The sequence below is a fragment of the Chelonia mydas genome, chromosome 28 (assembly GCF_015237465.2).
Source record: "Chelonia mydas isolate rCheMyd1 chromosome 28, rCheMyd1.pri.v2, whole genome shotgun sequence".
Classification (NCBI taxonomy): Eukaryota; Metazoa; Chordata; order Testudines; family Cheloniidae; genus Chelonia; species Chelonia mydas.
Genome location: NC_051268.2, coordinates 7,383,696 through 7,404,499, shown reverse-complemented (window position 1 = coordinate 7,404,499; position 20,804 = coordinate 7,383,696). Strand labels below are relative to the sequence as shown.

The following is a 20,804-nucleotide window of genomic DNA, read 5'->3' as shown; positions in this document are numbered from 1 at the left end:
TCTTCATATCACAGTCACAGCTCTGCCAAGCTGCTCCAACTAATCCCTCCACCGTCCGATTACAGCTACACCTGACCCAGTGCACACAGCTGGAGGGCACGCGGAGAAATGCTGGGATTCCCGTCTCTGGAACACAACACAACACAACCAGAAGCATGTTCCCTTAGTCCTTCCTCATATTGATGATAAATTCATGGGTTTTATGGCAAGAAGGGACTATAAATTCATCAAGTCTGACCTCATGTGTAACAAGCCATAGAATTTCATGCAGTTACTGTGGTATCGAGATGAATAGCTTGTGTATGACTAAATCATCCTCCAGTTTGAAGTGATGGAGAATCTGCCACTTCCCGTGGCCGTGTGTTAAGCTTTGGAACAGGGGACACAGCTGGAGCTTTGCTGTGGCAATCCCTGTCCCCTCCGACTATCGCTTTTCCACTTCTTATTACGATGGTGCTATAAAACGGAGGGAGACCTCAGCGACCAGAACTTTCATCCAAGTCCGGACACAAGAGTCTTTCTTGTCTCTGCATAAAAGATGGACTGCCAGCTCCTAAACAGGAAACGATTGTAGATATTTGCACAAAAGACTGGGGCCGTGTTCTCTGCCTCCAGGAGATTCACTGAGGGTTACAAGACCGACCAGGTCACTAGGATTTATGTTGGCTGGAGAGAACACACAGCCAATCTGGCAACACCGTTAATAATTTGTGAAGCCAGGCATCAGGATTGCCTCCATCTATAAAACAGAAGAGAATGCTATTGAGCTTCTCACCATTGAGCTCAACAAGACCGCCATGACCTCCATCTACAAGCCACCAGAGATGCTTTTCAATTCCATCAACCCACCCGTACCATGAAGTACATACTGGGGATTTCAACAGCCATAGCCGTTCGTGGGGCAATACAGAGAACAAGGATGATGGAACCTTGCTCAAGACGTAGGCTTAAGAGCCCGATTCATGACCCAAAGCTACCAAGTCCCTGTTGCGGTGGCCGTATAACCCTGACCGAGCTCTTGGTAGCACTCCGCTAGCTCATCCAGGTAGGAAATTGGAGTGAGACCCAGTTCTGAGATCACACCGCCACCCTATCTGAGTGGAGGTAAACGGCTCGGTTGTTCCCATTGTTCCATTCCGACGTTGCTTCAGCTTCCAGAGAGCAAACCCGCCAGCGTTCTCCGGAGATTTTTTTGACCTAGCTTTCGGACCTGCGGCACGGATACCCAGGAACTGTGGCTGCTTTTTCAGTTCGGTCTCTGTCTCTCTGTCTGCTAGGCTAAAGTCTCCTCGCGGATTTTGGAGAGAGTGTACCCAGGGCCTAGCATCCTGCTCAGCCATGCTGTCTGAGCTATACCGGCAAAAATTCCAAGACGAGCCATTTGGAGATTACACAATCGCCGCTGGTCAACTTCTCCTGTTGGCAACTGTCACCGGGTGTGGGGGAGTCAGGGCCCTGAACCCTCAACTTCCTGCGATTCACCGTGTCTCTCAGCCAGCCTGTAACACAGAAGGTTTATTAGACGACAGGAGCACAGTCCAAAACAGAGCTCGTAGGTACAGGAAACAGGACCCCTCAGACAGGCTCATTTTGGGGGCCAGGGAGCCCAGACCTCGGTTCTGGGCCTCCCTCCGTTTCCCTGGCCAGCTCCAAATTGAAGCCCCCTCCAGTCCCTCCTCTGGCCTTTGTCTGTTTCCCCGAGCCAGGAGGCCACCGGATCTCTTTGTTCTCCAACCCCTTCAGCTGGCACCTTGCAGGGGAGGGTCTCAGGCCATAAGATGCCAGGAGACAGGGTGTCGGCCATTCTCTGTGCAGACCACATCACACCTTCCCTCTAGGGCTCTGCAACAATCACACCCCCTTATCCCACCACCTAGATACTTAAGAAAGGCACAGGGGAAACTGAGGCACCCACACAGTATTCAGAGAAAACATTAAGAACATTCCCACTTCGTCACAGCAACTGCTCAAGAATGCCTAAAATCTTGGCAGAACTTGTTAGAATTCATGGATATGATCCACACAGCCAAACAGCATGGTCGATCGTACGTCGACCTTCTGACAATGCAAAGGTGGGTGGACGTTTCAACATCTTGGCTGATCCGATTGCTACGCAATGGGAGGGTTAAGGGGGCCACTATACCAACTGGTCATCACTTTGGCAAATAGCCCCCGATACATCCATCTTGGATGAACATAAGAACGGCCACACTGGGTCAGACCGAAGGTCCATCTAGCCCAGTATCCTGTCTTCCGACAGTGGCCAGGGCCAGGCGCCCCAGAGGGAATGAACAGAACAGGGCAGTCATCACGGTCTGGCCTCAGTGCCATGAAAACAGGGAAATCAGCAGGCCTCGATGACCTCCGAACTTTCGGCCTCTACCTGCAGAATTAGCTCCTGAGTAAGTTCAATATCTGTGGCATCCAGCTCAAGATATTGAAAACCTGTCAGCAAGCCAAGAGAGTAGACCTTGTTAAGGAACCATCAGACCCAAAAAACATTTGACCTGTCACACTCCTGTCCAATATTTTAAAATTGTTTGAGCAGCTGCTTTTGTACTTGCCTTTACACAACTTCACCACTCCACTTCTTATCAACGAACAGGCTGGCTTTCCCCTAGGTCTGTCGGGCACTGGACAGCTTCTGAATTTGACATAACATAGCAAAGATGGATCTGAAAGGGGGTCGATTATGGTAGTGATGTTTGTTGATGTCTCATCTGCCTATGATACAGTCAGTCGTCAGCGGCTCCTTTTCAATGTACTAATGGTAACTAAGAACCATTCATGAAGCTAATACAGACCATGCTGGAGAACGAAAGATTCTTCATAAACTTTTGTGGCAAACAGAGCCGGTGGCATTGACAGGAAAATGGCCTTCCACCAGGTAGTGTCTTGGCCCCTCCATTATTCAAACTCTACACAAACCATGAGCCAAGTTACCCCACCACAAACTGCTTTATCTACTCAGATGGTCTGTGATTAACCACACCGCACAAGGACTTTGGTATATTAGGGAGTACTCTGGTGAATTCACTATGCAGCCAGCCAGCTGCATGCAAAATTCAGCAAATCAGTGCATTGTGTCTCAAAAATGGAGAGGCCAAATGCAAACTCAGCATCAGAGGCATTGTGTTATGCTTGACCACAGACTTTCCTTTAGAGCAGGGGTGGGCAAACTACGGCCCAGAGCCATTTTAAGCCAGCCCGCGAGCTCCCGCTGGGGCGATGGGTCGGGGGCTGCACCACACGGCTCCCAGAAGCCGTGGCATGGCCCCGCTCCGAGGGTCGGGGGCCGTTCCATGCGTAGGAGCCGGAGAAGGGACATGCCACTGCTTCCGGGAGCCGCTTGAGGTAAGCGCCGCTCGGAGCCTGCACCCCATACCCCAACCCTCTGCCCCAGCCCTGATCCCCCTCCCGCTCTCCAAACCCCTCGATCCCAGCCCGGAGCACCCTCCTGCACCCCAAACCTCTCACCCTCAGCCCCACCCCAGAGCCCGCACCCCCCACCGGAATCTGCACCCCTTCCTGCACCCCTGCCCCAGCCCTGATCCCCCTCGGTCCCAGCCCAGAGCACCCTCCTACACCCCAAACTCCTCATCCCCAACCCCACCCATGTCAACAGCCTCTACATCTTCACAGGTATTGCTCCTCCTCCTGTATGCCGGGAACTTGCTAGGAGCGTCGAGTGAGGTCTATAAACTCATGAGTGGTATAGAGAAAGTAAAGAAGGAAGTGTTATTTACTCCTCCTCATAACACAAGAACGAGGGGCCACCAAATGAAATCAATAGGTAGTGGGTTTAAAACAAACACAAGAAAGTATTTTTTTCATGCAACGCACTGTCAACCTCTGGAACTCCTTGCCAGAGGGTGTTGTGAAGGCCAAGACTGTAACGGGGTTCAAAAGGGAGCTAGATAGATTCATGGAAGATAGGTCTATCAATGGCAATTAGGGAGTGAGAAAGACTGGGGCAATGGGAGGAGAGGGAAGGGGTTGCAGTGGGGAGGGTCTGGTGGGAAGGGAAAGTTTCAGGGAAGCAGAGATTTAGAGCACTTCACTGAGGCACTTTTTTTGCCAAAGTCTCTAATGACTTCGCCCTAGGCGAAGCTGAGAACCAGTGCTCCATCCTCCCCCTCCTTGGCCTGTCAGCTGCCTTTGACACCACCAGCCATGCTGTTCTTCTTGAAATCTTGTCTTCTCCTGTGGTCCCCTGATTCTCTTCCTGCCTCTCTCATCTCTCCTTCATCGTGTCCTCTGGAGGATCCCCTTCATCCCCACTCCAGCTTGCTGTGTGTGGTCCACATCCTTGGTCCCTTCTCCTCTTCCTCCTGCTACACCTAATCTCTGGGCAATCTCCTCCACAAACACAAATTCTACTGCCACCTCCATGCCGATGACACACAGATCTACTTCTCTGCTCCCGACCCGCCTCCTTCTGTCCACGTTAAAATCTCAGCCTGTCTCTGTGACATCTCCTTGCGGGTGTCTAACCATCAAGGTCAGCAGAACAGCTAAAAAGACTGAAACAGGGATCTTAAAATGTTCCCCAAGCCATCCTGACGCTCCTCTCTCTATCCCTGCAGACAGCACCACCATCCTTGTCACTTCGGCCCCTAAACTGGGAAACACCTTTGACGTGGACGTCGCTATAGGTCCTCACATCCAGGCTCTGTCTACAACTTGCATTTTCATTCTGCATATGGTCCCTAAGGAACTTTTGCCCAGGTTCACCTCTCCTCTCTCAAATACTGCAGCATCCTTTCCTCTGATCTTGACAAATGCAGTCTTGCCCTGCTCGTATTCGTTCAGGAGGAAACCTCCGCAAAGCTGCCTTGTTCCCCTCAAACACCGAGGAGGAAAGGGTGAAAGAATTGGGGATGTTTCTTAGAAAAGAAGACAGAGGAGAGAGGGGATAATCATTTTCCAGTGTGTTCAGAGTCATTTTAAAGACGATGGGGATCAATTGGTTTCCATGTCCACCTGGGTGAGACAAGAAGTAGTTGGCTTGATCTGAAGCAAGGGACATTTGGGTCCGATACTAGGAAAAGTTTCCCAACTATAAAGATAAATAAATATTGGAATAGGTTACCAAGGGGGGTTGTGGAATTCCTGTCACTGGAGGTTTTTAAAAACAAGTTCGGCAAACACCTGTAAGGGATCGTCTAGGTGTACTTTATCTTGCCTGAGATTGGGGGTGGGGTGGATTAGATGCCATCCTGAGGTCTTTTCCAGCCGTACATTTCTATCATTTTGACGATTCATTATCCTAGCCCTTCACATTGACCACGTCTCCCTGCAGAGAATATGGGCATTTCTGTAGGGTTTTTGTTGTGTTTTTTAAAACGAAAAACATGCATGACTAAATCTCCCCTCTCACTTTCCTGTGTTGCCCAGGGGGTGTGGATTCCTCTTCTGGGACAGGGAACGTGCTGGCTGTTGGCGTAACATGGGCCTGTCTGGGTTGGCAGGGATACGCTGTTCAGAACTGAATGGAGCCCCTGCAGAGACATTGGAAGACTCAATGGCTTGTATGAGTGGCAACCGAGGGACTCAGAGCATTGGAACACACCAGGGTTGCTACATGGGACAAAGGGAGTAGGCTATGAACACACTGGACTATCCCATGCCTCGTAAATGGTGGCTTGTTTTGGAACGGCTGTCTTGCATGGCTGCAAATACCGACTGATTGCATCACGCCTCAAGAGCGAGCGTCTCTGCCGGGAGCCTGAACTCGTGTGACTTCCCTGAAGAACCACAGTGAGAAACTGGATTGTAGCTTGGGGTTCTCAGGCTTTGGGGTGGGTGGGCTCGAGATCCCTGGGCTCCAGGCCGAGCGGCCGCATCAAAGCAGTGTTCCCACAAGCTATTTTTAACACACTAGTGTGAGACCCGCTTGCACGACCCAGACTAGAAGGCCTCTCACTCCCGGCTGCGGTCGCACCCGAAAGAAGGCAGTCCCAAGAGGGAGACGGTATCAAAGGCTGGCTCGTCGAACAGCCTGTAAATCCGTGACGCTGCCCAGTCTTTGAATCCCTCCACTGGCTTCCCGTCTCTATTGCGTCAAACATCACCCGCCTCTCTTCGCTTTCAAGACCTTTCACGGCCTGTCTCCCCCTTACGTATCCTCTCCTACATGGTAATGGCTAAGATGCTGAGACTGCTGCCATCAGGGCGTCTGTCTCTTGTCCGATTCTTCGATTGTCAGCGCCTTGGGGCAGGGACTGTTTGTTTGTTCTGTGTCTGTAGAACGACCCGCACGTGGCGGTCCTGGTCCATGGCTGGGGTTGCTAGGCATAACAGTAATTAATAATAATAATAATTAATAATAGAAATAAGAATAATGCAGCGGCACCAAGGAGCGGAAAGGAGGGTGTCGGAGAGGTGGGAAGGGGCTGGGGGTAGTAGACCGGGGAGGGTATGGTTGGGGGCAAAGTCCTACTTTCCTGAGCCCTCCTGGCTCACAGGAGCAATGCGGGGCAGAGGGGGTGTGCAGATACCCTAGGGAGTTTGGGGGTGCCATGCAGGGTTGGAAGCAATGGGAGGGCATTGGATCAATACTGCACGGGGCTGGGAGGGTTGATGTTGGTGGGAGTAAAGAGAAAGGTGGGTGCTCTGGGAAGTGGGGGTGCTAGTAATGGGAGGGAGGGAAGGGATAATTTTTTGGGGGGGAGCTTCTGGGAGTTAGGAGCAAGGAATTCTAGAGCCACAGAGCTAAAAGGGACCACAAGGGTCATCTCATCTACCCCTCCCTTCCCCCCCCCACCCCTGCGAAGATGCAGGATTTGTTGTGTCTAAGCCACCCCAGACACACACAAGAACATAAGAACGGCCAGAATGGGTCAGACCAAAGGTCCATCTAGCCCAGTGTCCTGTCCTCTGATAGTGGCCAATGGCAGATGCCCCAGAGGGAATGAACAGAACAGGGAATCATCAAGTGATCCGTCCCCTGTCACCCATTCCCAGCTTCTGGCAAACAGAGGTGAGGGACACCGTCCCTGCTCATCCTGGCTAATAGCCATCGATGGACCTATCCGTCCATGAATTTATCTAGTTCTTTTGTGAACCCTGTTATGGTCTTGGCCTTCACAACATCCTCTGGCAAGGAGTTCCACAGGTTGACTGTGCCTTGTATGAAGAAATACTTCCTTTTATTTGTTTTAAACCTGCTGCCTATTAATTTCATTTGATGAGCCCTAGTTCTTGTGTTATGAGAAGGAGTAAACAACACTTCCTTATCTACACCAGTCATGATTTTATAGACCTCAATCATATCTCCCCTTAGCTGTCTCTTTTCCAAGCTGAAAAGTCCCAGTCTTATTAATTACACAGGTATCCAGCCTCCAGGGAACACTTGGGACAGTGGGAGGGCATGGTGGAAAGTGTTCGGGGGAGCAGGAATTTTGGGGAAACAGCGATCAAGGAGAGCTGTGGGCAATAGGAGGGAAGGCGAGAACGCAAGAAGTGGGTGCTGGAGTCCCAGGAGGTGGGGAGAGCGGAGAGCAATGGGTGGAAGGGAAGTGGGTGTCATAGTGAGTGAGAGGATTAGCCGTTCCTGTGTCCCTTTCACGGTCTATATAAGTGCCCTGCCTGGGGCCTTCCCCTCTCCCGTAGTGGGATACTTTAATTCTTCTACTCTTAGACCAGGCCCAGGGCTGCAATACCCTGTACCTTGGGAAGGTCTGGGCTCAGTGGTTTTTTGCAGTAGGAAAAAAGGAAGACAGAAAAAAGGGATTTTGACATAACAACCACTCTTGACACATGCCTGCCTTCTCTAAATGCTCAGCTAGGCAGATCTGTCTTCTTCAGACACCCCAGTAGGTTCCGTGTATTTCTGTTTCTTTCTCCCAAACAACCATCTGAAACAGCCAGGCTCCTTTTGAGAGAGAATCCCTTTTCAAACTGCTCCAGACCTTTCCATCTCCTAGGTCCCAGGGCTTTGGCCCTCGGCATTTAACCCAGTTTGTAAACTGGCTTGACCCAGCAGGTAGAGAGGTTCAAAGCTAATAGTGTGGACCTTTTCTCTTAACAACACCTTCCCTTCCTATACGTTTTCCTTACAGCCTTCCTTTTAAACGAAAACAAATAATTCACCCAGCAAATATCCCAATAACCAAGTCAACATCAATAATTAGGGCCCTGCCAAATTCATGATCCGCTTTGGTCAATTTCGTGGTCGTAGGATTTTAAACATCTTCCATGTCCTAGATTCAGATATTTAAATCTGGACTTTCATGGTGGTGTAATCAAGGGTGTCCCGATTGAAAAGGGGGCCATGGGAGAATCACAAGGCTATTGTGGGGGGGGTCATGGTATTGCCACCCTTTCTTCTGCCCTGCTGGCGGGGAGCCCAGGTCTGAGGGCAGCACAGAAGTAAGGGGGGCGATACCACACCAAGCCACCCTCACTTCTATGCTGCTGCTGGCCGCGGGAATGCCTTGAGACTTGGGTTTCCAGCAGCAGCCGCACGGAGTTTTCTGCAGCCGGGCGAGGTTCCCAAAGGTGGGTCTCACCCAGCTCAGGGAGTGGCCCGTGCAGGGGAAGAAGAAGTCCCATCCCTCCCCAGCCAGCCTGGAGGGGCAGTTGGAGCTCGGTGCATGGTAGGAGCCCCCCCAGCTGGGGCACCCACAGCCCTGCCACTCCCCGGCTCTGGGCCCAGTGCTTGCGGGGGTTAAAGAGATCTTGGGCTCGCTGTTTATATGTGTGGGTAGGGGGGGTGATCCCAATGCCCCCCTGACTGCAGTGTCCTGGGTGGTCACGCACAGTGCCCTCTGTAAGGCTGGCCCTGCCCCCCCAAAAAGTGATGACCTTACCTCATGCTTCTGACAGCATTACTGAAGAAACTTTTCCGGGCAGGATCGCTCCCCCAAAGTCCAGCAGCTGTTTCTTTTGACATCTCCGGTGCGAGGAGGGAGACAGGGTGAGAGACCCCTTCTGGTGTTTGCCCTCATTTTTATACTGGTCACCCTTTGAAATGCATCTTCCTGGAAATGACCCCTAGATAACATTCTCTCTAGCTGAGAGCTAGGAGACGTGGAGTCTGCGAGCGCGGGGGAGGTTTGCTAAGTTGTTTGCTAAGGTGCAGTTCTGTTTGTTCTGGCCCCCTTTCCTTTCCAAAGAAAGGCCCCTTGATAGTTGATGGCCCATCGGCTTTGATGACATCTGGCCGGGCATTAATTTGTCTTGGAGAAACATGTTTACCTTCTCCACAGACTTGTCTGGTAAACACACTTTAGCCTGTTTCATCATTTCATCTTATGTTCATAACTTTACATATGATGTTGTTCCATACATTTTGCCCTGCTATTGTTGACCAAGTTATTAGTTTTCAAATTATACCTTACAAGGCATATTTTCTGTTAAGATTATTACAGTAATGTGCAGGATATGAACACAGGGGTGCATTCTGTCACCGTGGTAATGCAACTTCTGGGGACTCGGAAGGTCTTGATTTCCCTCCCCATCTATGCCAGCTGCAGTCTTTCTTCACTGCAAGCTCTTTGGGATCTTTGAGTCAGTCCCTCCTGAGGTCACGTGGCCCAATTCCTGTTCTTCATATTCTCTTTTTCCAGAGGAATTAGAGTCTGTTGCTCCTAAATTATAGCGTCTGATTCCCCAGCCTTCTCCACACGCTGCGGGATTTTCATACCCCCGCCTATTACACCAGAGTTGCAATATTTCCTAATTCCTCAGAATGTGCTTTCCTTACATCTACCACCGCTAAGATACTGTGTTCAGGGACATCCTCACTCCCTGCTGTTCCTTTCTTCACTGAACCCCACCATCCCATACTGATGTCTCCCAGCTTCCCTGTGACTCACTCATTGTCTCTGGGCCTCTCTTTGTCAGTAAGAAGCAGTTCCAAGTGGTTTCCCACTGGCTGCAACCTTCACTTTCTCGGATGTGGAGTTACCTTCTCTGTCCTTTGGGACCGTTTAATGATGATTGTCTGGCTGTGTGTGTTCACAGCAGAAATGGGGATAGTTAAATCCCTCATTAAGCAGTGCCCTCCGCGTTGTATTAGCAGGAGCATTGCCAGCAGATCGAGGGAAGTGATTATTCCCCTCTATTCGGCACTGGTGAAGCCACATCGAGAGTATTGCGTTCAGTTTTGGGGCCCCCACTACAGAAGGGGCGTGGACAAATTGGAGAGAGTCCAGCGGAGGGCAACAAAAATTATCAGAGGGCTGGGGCACATGACTTATGAGGAGAGGCTGAGGGAACTGGGCTTATTTAGTCTGCAGAAGAGAAGAATGAGGGGGGATTTGATAACAGCCTTCAACTGCCTGAAGGGGGTTTCCAAAGAGGATGGAGCTCGGCTCTTCTCAGTGGTGGCAGATGACAGAACAAGGAGTAATGGTCTCAAGTTGCAGTGGGGGAAGTTTAGGTTGGATATTAGGAAACACTATTTCACTAGGAGGGTGGTGAAACACTGGAATGCGTTACCTAGGGAGGTGGTAGAATCTCCTTCCTTAGAGGTTTTTAAGGCCCGGCTTGATAAAGCCCTGGCTGGGATGATTTAGTTGGTGTTGGTCCTGCTTTGAGCAGGAGGTTGGACTAGATACCTCCTGAGGTCTCTTCCAACCCTGATCTTCTATGATTCTATGATTTGTGCACCTGGGAGGTGGCCCCAGCATATTACTTCTTTAAAATGGTCTGGAGTTAAAAGAATGGAACATTTTATTGTGACAAATGTCCCATGAACTCCCCTGATCTTTTCTCTAAGCAGAGTTTCCAGTTCCCAAATCTGCTGTGATCTCCCAGCTGGAAGGAGAGGTAAAGCCAGAGGTCCCAGATGTCCAGGGCTCAGAGGAAAGAAAGATCTGGAGGGATGCCTGCCCAGGTGAGGAATCATTAAACCAGTTCAAAAGCTGGGAATGCCTCAAGGAAACAGCTGGGATTCCCTACAAGGACCTTGTGAGCTCTCTGAGTTCAGGATTGTTCCAAGCAGCTGTCATAACCTCATGGCAGATATCGCTCATGGCTTCCTACCCATCCTGATTGACCCCTGGTAGTGGCTCCTGCCTTGACCTCCCCTCCCATGGGCTGTAGAAGTAAGATTTTATGCCCTATTCTTTGCTGTGTGGGAAAGAGTTTGGTGGAATTCAGATCCTGGTTTTTTTCTGTCTCACTAGCACTTATTTTGGTTTGCCCTCGCCTTTTTCATCCCTGTTTCTGAGGTTTCTCTCTCTTTCTCAGCAGGTGATGGGACGGTGAGTAAGAACGAGGAGCAGAATCCACAGGAGGAAGATGCTGAGCAAGTGGGACCCTACGTGGGGTTATCCCAAAGCTCCAAAAGGAATGTGTCCAGAAGTCACGAGCAGGGAAAAGACGGTGAGAGTGAGCACAGGCCAGAGAGAGAGCAGGGAAACCAGACAAGAGAGAACGTGAGTATATCCATTAATTACTGGGAAACTCCCAAGGACCAGAAGGAAACCACAGCCCAGAAGAGAATCCCGACAGGAGAGAGAAACAACACATGCCCTGAGTGTGGGAAAACCTTCAGTAGCCACCCACACCTTAAAGAACACCAGAGAATTCACACAGCGGAGAGACCCTATGAGTGCAGGAAAACCTTCCCACTGAGCTCACGGCTTATTGCCCGTCAGAGGCTCCCCACAGGGGAGAGACCCTCTGAATGCTGCGCATGCGGGAAAACCTTCACTCGGAGTTCGTCCCTTATTGCCCATCAGAGGATCCACACGGGGGAGAGACCCTATGAATGCCATGAGTGTGGGAAAACCTTCAGTAGCCGATCAGGCCTTTTTGACCATAAGAGAAGCCACAGCGGGGAAAGACCCTATGAATGCTGGGAATGTGGGAAAACCTTCACGCGGCGCTCACACCTGGTTACACATCAGCGAATCCACACGGGAGAGCGCCCCTATGAATGCCGTGAGTGCGGGAAAAACTTCTCTCAGCTCTCAGCCCTGATCAGACATAAGAGAACCCACACGGGAGAGAGACCCTATGGATGCTGCGAGTGCGGGAAAAGCTTCACTCAGAGCTCATCCCTTATTACACACCAGAGAATCCATACGGGGGAGAGGCCCTACGAATGCCACGAGTGCAGGAAAAGCTTCGCTCGAATCTCCGCTCTTGTTACACATCAAAGCACGCATGCGGGAGAGCACCCCCTTATGAGTGCTGTGAGTGTGGGAAACGCTTCACTCGGAACTCAACCCTTATTAAACCTGAGAGAGTCCACATGGGAGAGCGACCTTATGAATGCTGGAAAACCTTCACTCGGTGCTCACCCCTTATTACGCATCAGAGAATCCACATGGGAGAGCGACCTTATGAATGTGACGAGTGCGGGGAAACCTTCAGTCCGAGTTCATCCCTTATTACCCCGCGTCAGAGAATCCACACAGGGGAGTGATCCTATGACCGCTGTGAGCGTGGGAAAAGCTTCACTCGGAGCTCAACGCTTATTAGGCACGAGAGGGTCCACACAGGAGAGAGACCCTGTGAGCGCTGTGGGCGTGGGAACACCTTCACGTGGCCTATTACACATCAGAGAATCCATACAGGTGAGTGCCCCTATCAATGCTCCTAGTGCAGGGGAAGCTTCTCTCAGCACTCAGCCCTTGCTGCACATCGGAGGGTCCACACAGGAGAGAGACCCCAGAGACGCTTCTTGGGGGAAAAGCCTCCGTCCGCGCTCAGCCCTCGTTTATCATCAGAGAATGGCTAAGGGAGATCAACATTACCAACCTCTTGTCTAGAGCCGACAAAACATTGCTTTTCTTTAATACTTTGGCTAATTCCCACACAGCGGCCTTTCAGGCTGTTTGAATCATTTGCATCGCCGCGGTCTCTCAAATCTACCAGTGAGTTGCCCTCTTGTGCCTTTTAAAACTGGCCGTTCTTTGGGGTGAGTCCTGTTCATGGGCGTGTGTCCCCCTCCTACCAGGAATGTCCCGCAGCCCCGGGTTGGGGTGGTAAAGCTGACAGAAGTGAACTACGCTCACATCAAAGCTCCCTGATCTTGCCATGTAAAAACATAACTCTTCTTTCAGTAAAAACAAAGCCTGTGTGTACTGGCTGTGATTATCTAGCACATTTCCTCATGGCCTGACCTAACCTCGATCCGTTCTCCTCGTCTAAACAATCCCGGAGCATCACATTTATACTAAAACAAGGAGGAGTCCGGTGGCACCTTAGGGACTAACGGATTTATTTGGGCCTGAGCTTTCGTGGGTAAAAAACCCACTTCTTCAGCTGCACCTGGTCGCAGGGTGCTTTGGAAAGGGTTTGCCATGTCTCATGATGCAGGCATGTTTATGCTGTTCCTCTCACTGCAAAGGAATTGTTACAGTCGCCTCATTCCCCCTTTGGGGGTAGATTCTCTCATTCCCAGTTGTTCTCATGTTGCCTTGGGTTGTGCTGAATGGGGGGAGGGGGGTGTTGCTTTTCTTATTTAAATATAACAAAGAACAGGAGCAGGAAAGAAAGTGTGACCCAAGAAAGAGATGTGGTGGCTCCTAGAGATTACCTCCTCCCCTAACACCCCAGAAGTGTTACCTTCTTTCTGGGCCGTGTTGAGTTTATCTTTTTCACGTCCTACCCAGCCATCTCCCTAAGTGTCACATGAAGCAGCGTTCTCGGCTCTCGCTGCTCGGCCGTTGCGCTTTGCTACTAAATTAGGGCTTGCGTACACTGAAAACACTGATGTAGCTCTTCACCGCCCTTAGGGTACGTCTACACTGGCAGGTTTCCGCGCCGCGAGTTACACCCCTTTCATTAAAACGCTGGGATTGAACAGCCGTTGCGTGTCCACCCCGTCACATCCAGGTTAGCAGCTCTTGCCACGCCAAAGACAGCAGTGCACTGCGGTCGCTATCCCACTCTTGGGCCTCCGACTACATTGCCAGCTGCTTTTCAGCTGAAGTGGGGGCGGGGGGAGTGTGTGCGTGGGGGCGGGGGGGAGAGACCGTGTGTTTTGGGGGACAGAGTGTGTGCCAGCATGCTGTCTTGTAAGTTCAGACAGGGGCAGGAAGCAGCCAGTGCTGAGGCAGGGGGAGGGGGAAACCCCGACATCAGCCCCCGCCTCCCTCCTTGGGCTCTCTGCACCGCGGTCTCTTTCGCTCTCTCTCACACACACACACCTGCCTCTGTGTTCAACGGCGCGAGCCTTACACATGAGTGGTTTGCTTTGTGTCCCGGAGCAGATCAGCACGCAACAGCTGTCAGAAGCGGTGCCCTGCCAGGGAAGGGGCACACGTCTCCAGGGCAGCTGAGTGCAAAACCGGGAGGGGCAGAGCGGTCCCTTGAGGCATTACAGGGCCGCTCTGGAGGCCGGTTACAGCACGGAGAGCAATCCAGTGTCTACACTGGCAACAGAGCGCTGGAGCCCCTGGGCCGATAGCCGGGCGACTCTCCTGGAGGTGGGGTTTTTGCGGAGTTTCCGCACACAAAGTCGCTTTGGCAGTGTGCACCCGTTGGCAGTTTGAGCGTAAAAAGCTGCTTTAGTGTGCAGAAACTTGCCAGTGTAGACAAGCCCTAAGAGGGGACAGGTAGGTTGACAGGGAAATTCTTCCATTGACCTAGTGTGATTTACACTAGGAGTCAGATTGGTTGAACTGCTTCACTCAAGGGTGTGGAAAAATCCACACCCCTGAGTGACGGAGTTATACTGACCTAATTTCCTACTGTAGACCAGACCTTGGGCTCATTAAGGCGGGAGATGAAGGTGTCACAGACCTGGGAGACAAATTTGAATGGATCCCAATCTCAGTGATCATGCAGAGTATAAATCCCTCTGTCTATCACTGGCAAAGCCACTGCTGGGCTTTTTACTGCTGACAGGAAGGTTGCAGATGGGCAGGTTGGGAGTTTTTTCTCCACTCTAATGCTGCTAACTTTTGTAAATAAGATGATTCAATAAGTGCTGAGAGAAGTAGTTTTGAATGGATCAGAGGAGAATGCTATGGGAGAATGTGTTCCTGATTCTGAGCCATAGATATAACCTGCTCCGGAACTTCATTTTGTATGAAACTGAAAGTGTCTTATACCTCTCTGTGATGTGGGTTTTCCTCTTTTTTTCTGAAGTCTGTTTGCTCACATAATTGGATATTAGTTTTGTTTGACTGAGTGAAGCTCAGATTTATTAGGGACTTTAACCAATAACCGTTTACTAAAATAACAATTTCTGATGTTATTTTTGCTCTTCTCCTGCACCTCCATGATGACATGGAGGAAAGTCAAGTGCCGTTCAGTCAACAGGAGAGAATACGGCATGCTATTGGGCATGCTACCAAGGAAGTCTCCATTCTGAAATGGTGAACAGCACACCCCAAATTGTGCAACTAACAAAAGGAAACTGCCTATGATTACAGTGTGTTCGGTTCTTTAGGTAAATGTTGTCTCAGATGCCCCAAGGAGAGAATTCCTCAGTAAGGGATTTGGAAGTTGGCAAAATACCCTTGTATTTGATTCCCAAAGTAGTTACGATCTAGATCTCAATATATCTTCTAGCTAAACCTATGATATGGATAACGTTGTCCCCATCTATGTAGACGGGGAGGACGTAGAAATGGCATTTTTGCTGAACACATCTTTTGGAGATGCTTCAAATGTGTGTAAAATGAAATCAGGGTTGAATGTGAGATAGCTGCAGAACGTCTGTTTTTGAATAGCTGCCCCACCTTTGGTGGCTTACAGGGATTCAGACCCAGGTCTGTTTCTAGTCCCTAATTAAGACCCGTGCCACCATATTAAAGAAACAAAGTGGGCATGTTTGGGGAATATTCCTCATGGCTACTGAAAAGTGCCTGGTTTGGTAAAGGAGTTTACTTCAGTGAAGTGTACATTTTCCTTCACAAAGGCCAAGGATTTGGCAACAACTCCAGTATTAATAGCAGGTACACCGTGGGTGGTTTTCACCCCAGAGAAGGAGACCAGGCTGATATAGGCCCTGGTAAAACTGCTTTTATAACACAGCTCCCTAGTTCAGTGGAATGTATTGTGGTCCCAAAGGATGCCATGATTAAACCGGAAACAAGTACCCTATACCATTTGGATCCCAAGTTTCATGAGGCTTACAGAGAAGCCGGTGCCTTTGGCGTAAAGGGACTGGATTTGACATAATTCGCAGCCATCTTGTACACGTAGCCCACCATAAGCTGGAAGCAGGAACACCACATAGGAATAATTTGGCCTTGCTTAGGCAGACAGAACACAAACAGCGGCAAGCTGCAGTTTCACTAAGTAAAAATAATAAAGTGAAGGGACAAATTCATAAGAAGGGAGGAAATGTAAAAAACTGACCTTGAATCTGGTTGTCTGTGTTGGTAAGTTCTTTTGCTAAACCTGCTTTGCTGTTAAGGAGAATAATGAATTGTTGCTAGAAAAATCGATAGCCTCTTAGGGGCTATTATAAGTTTATGTGTTTTGTCAAAGGAAAATCTATAAAAAGTTTAGTGAGAAAGTGTGCATGGAAGCAGTCCAAGGAGCTTTTCTTTGGGCAAGGGCCTGGCACCTAAAGTGCTCAGCAGCTGGACAGAAGGAGGGCCCCTGGAAGGCTGGTTGTGGATTCCTCAAAAGCATTTCAAACTTTAGGTAAATATAAATGTGTTGAATGCTTGAACTCTACTGCTACAGCATGTATATGTGTGTGTGTGCTTCAAACCTAATAAAAAGCAGTTTTAAATAAAAGCACTTATCAAATGGAGGAGATGTGTCCCCACTGATTTATTTCTGACATCACCTGAAGAGAAACAGTTAAGTTACCATTGCTTTGGGTTCTGGAAAACCTGGGTAACAGATTTGGCAAGCCAGTTGCCAGGAGTGGTGGAGAGGAGGGGATGATTGGTACCAACTGTTTATTGGTTTGCTGTGCAAGAAGGGAGGCAGGGTTGGGGCAGGGTTGCAACCTGTAATTTCCCCGTTTCAGAGTCCACAAGTCAGTGTATGGATACATTCCATTACTGGGAGTCAGGGCCCAGGTCGGGTAGCCTGGTTGGGTAAGAAATTATGTCGGGAGGAAAGGGAACATCTGGAAAGAAAGAACAGCTGGAAATGATTTTGGGAAACAGCTTGAGTGATTTTGGACAGGAACATGGTAATGGTCTTTTGGAAGCCTGGAAACTTTACCGGCCCCAAGACATTCCTGCAGCACTGTAACCAGATGGTAGTAACAGTAGTAAATAAAAAGATCAACTCAAGGCAAGAATAAAAAACCTAAATAAAAATAAATTTAAAAGAATAAAATCAGTCCCTCCCCCACCCCCACCCCGTCTACCCTAAAGACAGTGCAGATTCTGGCCGTGCAGAAGCAAGGGAGTAACAGGGAGCGAGAAAGTAAATCGGTTGGAACAGGAAGTATCTGCATTGAAGCAGCAGAGAATTGAGAGCGAAACAGCGGATGGAGCCTGACGGAAGGATTCCCAGGAAAGAGCACAGGAGATTTAAAAGACCAAATTGTGCTTTCAAAGCCGCGTTAGGAGGTCAGAAGGGAATAGTGGCAGTGATTAGAGAAAGTCATAAACTGGGAAGGGGGGGGATGCATCAGAGGAGGATCCCGACTTGTATCCTTGTTATCATTCTGAAAGGAATTATCCCCATGAGCTTCCTTTTATCACGGGCTCTTCCGGGCAGTCCCCGAATGGTCCTTTGCTTGGCACACTGGAAGAGTTGCAGAAACCCCCATAATAAACACCAGGGTGAGGAAGATTGGTCCCCGAGGGGGTAATCAAGGAGGGGAAGAACGGGTAGAGGTCAGACTCTTCACCCCAGGCTAGGGCAGCAGGGAAATTGGCCTAGGTTTCCCTTCCTTCCGCTTCTTCTTTCTCCACGCCCCCAACCTCTCTCCCACTCTCTGTTCATTCCCTCTGGGGCACCTAGCATTGGTCGCTGTCGGAAGACAGGCGGCCGGGCGCGATGGACCTTTGGTCTGACCCAGTGTGGCCACTCTGATGTTCTCCTTCCACTTCTTTTTCCATGTTCCCCTAACTTCCCCCACCCCCTCCAGTTCTTTTTTTCTTTTGTGTGTTTTTTGTTTTGTTTTGTTTTATAAGTTAAGGGTTAATGCTGGAGCTGAAAGTATTTCTACTGTCCTTAAAGATCTGGTTGACAAGCAGTAGGAATGTTGACTCTGCTGCTGATCCTAATGACTGCTGGAAGAACAGGTTTAAATAAAGAGTCAATTAAAAAAAAGGGGGGGCTAAAAAATTGCCATTCATTTTTGTGGCCATAAGGGGATCTGTGGCTCCGCGTGAAGCAACCCCATTTAAAGCAACCGCTCTCCCAGGTAAGATTGTAAAGGAAGTCAAGGGCCAAAGGGGGAAAAGGACAGGATCCCCGGCAGGTGGACATTTGGAAACGGCGCCAAAGGTACAAGCCAAAGGAAAAGATGGACGGCTTGCCCACCCAGAACTTTTGTTAAGGCTTATCAAAGGGCACTTGGATTTGAATCAAGGACCACTTGATCTGCCATCAAACACCTTACCATGGAGCTAGAATCAGTGAGCTCCAGGAGTTTGAAGCACAGACCCTGCTTCAGCGAGCCCCTTTGCCATTCCCAGGCCACAGGTGGTTTTAAAAATGGGGTTTGAGTAAACTTCATAAAAGTTGGTAAACACCACCACTTCCACGCCCACCGACATGGCTTCTCCCACTGACATAGCTACCGTCTCTTGGGGAAGTGGATGAACTACACGGACAGGAAAGCTCTCCCCCATCAGCACAGAGCAGCGGTTCTCACACGGTGGGTCAGGACCCCAAAGTGGGCCAGGACCAGTGTTCCTGCTAATTTTTTACCTCCATGAATTTTTGTTCGGTGCACCGGTGTGGAGGGGATGTTTGACAGACGAGCATCATAGTGGTGCACCTAACAAAAGCCATAGGGCGGAGCTGGGGCCGAGGGCTTCGCAGTGTGGGAGGGGGCTCAGGGCTGGGGCAGAGGGTTGGTGTGCAGGGATGTGAGGGCTCTGGTTTGGGGGGGTGGACTCTGGGGTGGAGCCAGGGATGAGGGGTTCCGGGTGCAGGAGGGGGCAGAGGGTTGGGCTGGGGTGGTGGGCTCTGGGGTGGGGCTAGGGATGAGGGGTTTTGGGATGCAAGCTGCTGGGTTTGGGAGGAGGACTCCCCCCCCCCAACAGCCATCTCTCACTTCAGCAGCTCGGGGCCAGGGGAGAGGCGCCTGCATTGGCCTGCTAAACCCAGGGTTGTGAGTTCAATCCTTGAGGGGGCCATTTAGGGATCTGGGGCAAAAATTGGGGATTGGCCCTGCTTTGAGCAGGGGGTTGGACGAGATGACCTCCTGAGGTCCCTTCCAACCCTGATCTTCTATGATTCTTCCGGGGTGTGGGGGAGGTCCCGCGGGGCTGGGCCAGGCTGGGGAAGGGCTCCTCTCCCTCGTCAGTGGCACGTCCGGGGCAGGGCCACACTGTGGCCGCTGGGGAGGGACACCTCTCCCCACTGCGGCAGGTCCGCGCTGGGGGAAAGGCCTCTCTCCCTGCCGCAGCCCTGAGCCCCTGTGCGGGGCTTAATAGGCCGCTGTGCAGTTTAGAGGGAACGTAGGTCGTGAGCCTGTTATCAGGGGGTCACCAGGGCTGGCCTTGGACTTGCTGGGGCCTGGGGCTGAAGCCAAAAGCCTGAGCCCCGCCACCCGGGAATCGTCAGCAGCAGCAAACCCTTCTGTGCGTAGCAGGAACCAACGCACAAGGTGCTTTAGAAGGAGCTGTCTCCTTCCTTCTGCGGTGAAAGTTGCCATTCTGGTCATGGATTTTCATTGCCCGTCTCAGGGGGCAGAGGTGGGGTTGGCGCTCCCGCAGGCTGGGATGTGGCCCCCGTGTCCCCATCTGTCCGTCGCGCTGGGAGCCCGTCTCCGCTCCCAGCTGACAGGCCGCCTCCAGCCTGTCCGGCCAGCTCCTGAGCGCTGGGGGGGGTGAGTCATTTGGTGTAAGTGGCACGTAGGAGACACTCTCCCAGATGCATTGGTGGTATAGTGGTGAGCATAGCTGCCTTCCAAGCAGTTGACCCGGGTTCGATTCCCGGCCAATGCAGGGATGTGCTCTTTTCTTGGCCGGGAATTGGTTTAATTTCAGTCACGTTGTATCAGTTTATCAATGGAATGAGAGAATTAATGTCCCAAATCCCAGCAGGTCATTCAACCCCCGGTGGAGGAAGAAAGGGGCGGGACTATACAGTGAGCTGGTGGAGTCATCCTTGTATTACAATGTTTGGTTTATTTTTTTAAATGTTTCCTTTACTTACCTCTCCATTTTAGACTCAGCCTTTAAGGTCAGAAGGGACCAGCGTGATCACCTAGTCCAACCTCCTGCACCTTGCAGGCCAAAGGACCCCACCCACCCACTCCTGTAATAGACCCCTAACCTCTGCTTGAGTTACTGACGTCCTCAAATCATGGATTAAAAATGTCAAGTTACAAAGAATCCACCATTTACACTGGTTGAAACCTGCAAGTGTCTCATGCCTCATGCTGCAGAGGAAGGCGAACCCCCCCCCAGGGTCTCTGCCAATCTACCCTTGGGGAAAACTCCTTCCCAGCCCCAAATATGGCCATCAGTTAGACCCTGAGCATGTGGACAAGACGCACGGGGAAGGCACCTGGGAAAGACGTCTCTGCAGTAACTCTGAGCCCTCCCCACCTATTGTCCCATCTGCGGCCGCTGGAGATATTTGCTGCTAGCAATCACAGATCAGCCACACACCGTTGTAGGCAGTCCCCTCATACCATCCCCGCCATAAACTTACCAAGCTCAGGCTTGAAGCCAGTTAGGTTTTTTGCCCCCACTGCTCCCCTTGGGAGGCTGTTCCAGAACTTCACTCCTCTGGTGGTT

The 20,804-nt window shown here is 50.7% G+C and overlaps 3 protein-coding genes and 1 non-coding gene across 9 annotated transcripts in view; 3 read left to right on the top strand and 1 right to left on the bottom strand.

The window, feature by feature from the left end:
* The window catches only part of LOC102940718 (zinc finger protein 3), a 107,592-nt gene extending 90,923 nt beyond the window's left edge, over positions 1–16,669 (top strand). For all 5 annotated transcript variants that reach the window (XM_043537320.1, XM_043537317.1, XM_043537321.1 and 2 more), the window contains 2 exons: positions 10,730–10,843; positions 11,200–16,669. In XM_043537320.1, the coding sequence (XP_043393255.1) occupies positions 10,730–10,843; positions 11,200–12,728 (1,643 nt within the window). In that variant the 3' untranslated portion in view covers positions 12,729–16,669. The remainder of the gene's footprint in view (positions 1–10,729; positions 10,844–11,199) is intronic.
* Positions 1–20,804, top strand: part of LOC102934530 (zinc finger protein OZF) — a 1,287,564-nt gene that overhangs the window by 622,795 nt on the left and 643,965 nt on the right.
* Positions 1–20,804, bottom strand: part of LOC102930400 (zinc finger protein 501) — a 1,110,025-nt gene that overhangs the window by 594,912 nt on the left and 494,309 nt on the right. The window lies entirely within an intron of this gene.
* TRNAG-UCC lies at positions 19,935–20,006 on the top strand. Its single transcript has one exon. It is a non-coding gene; the product is annotated as a tRNA-Gly (tRNA).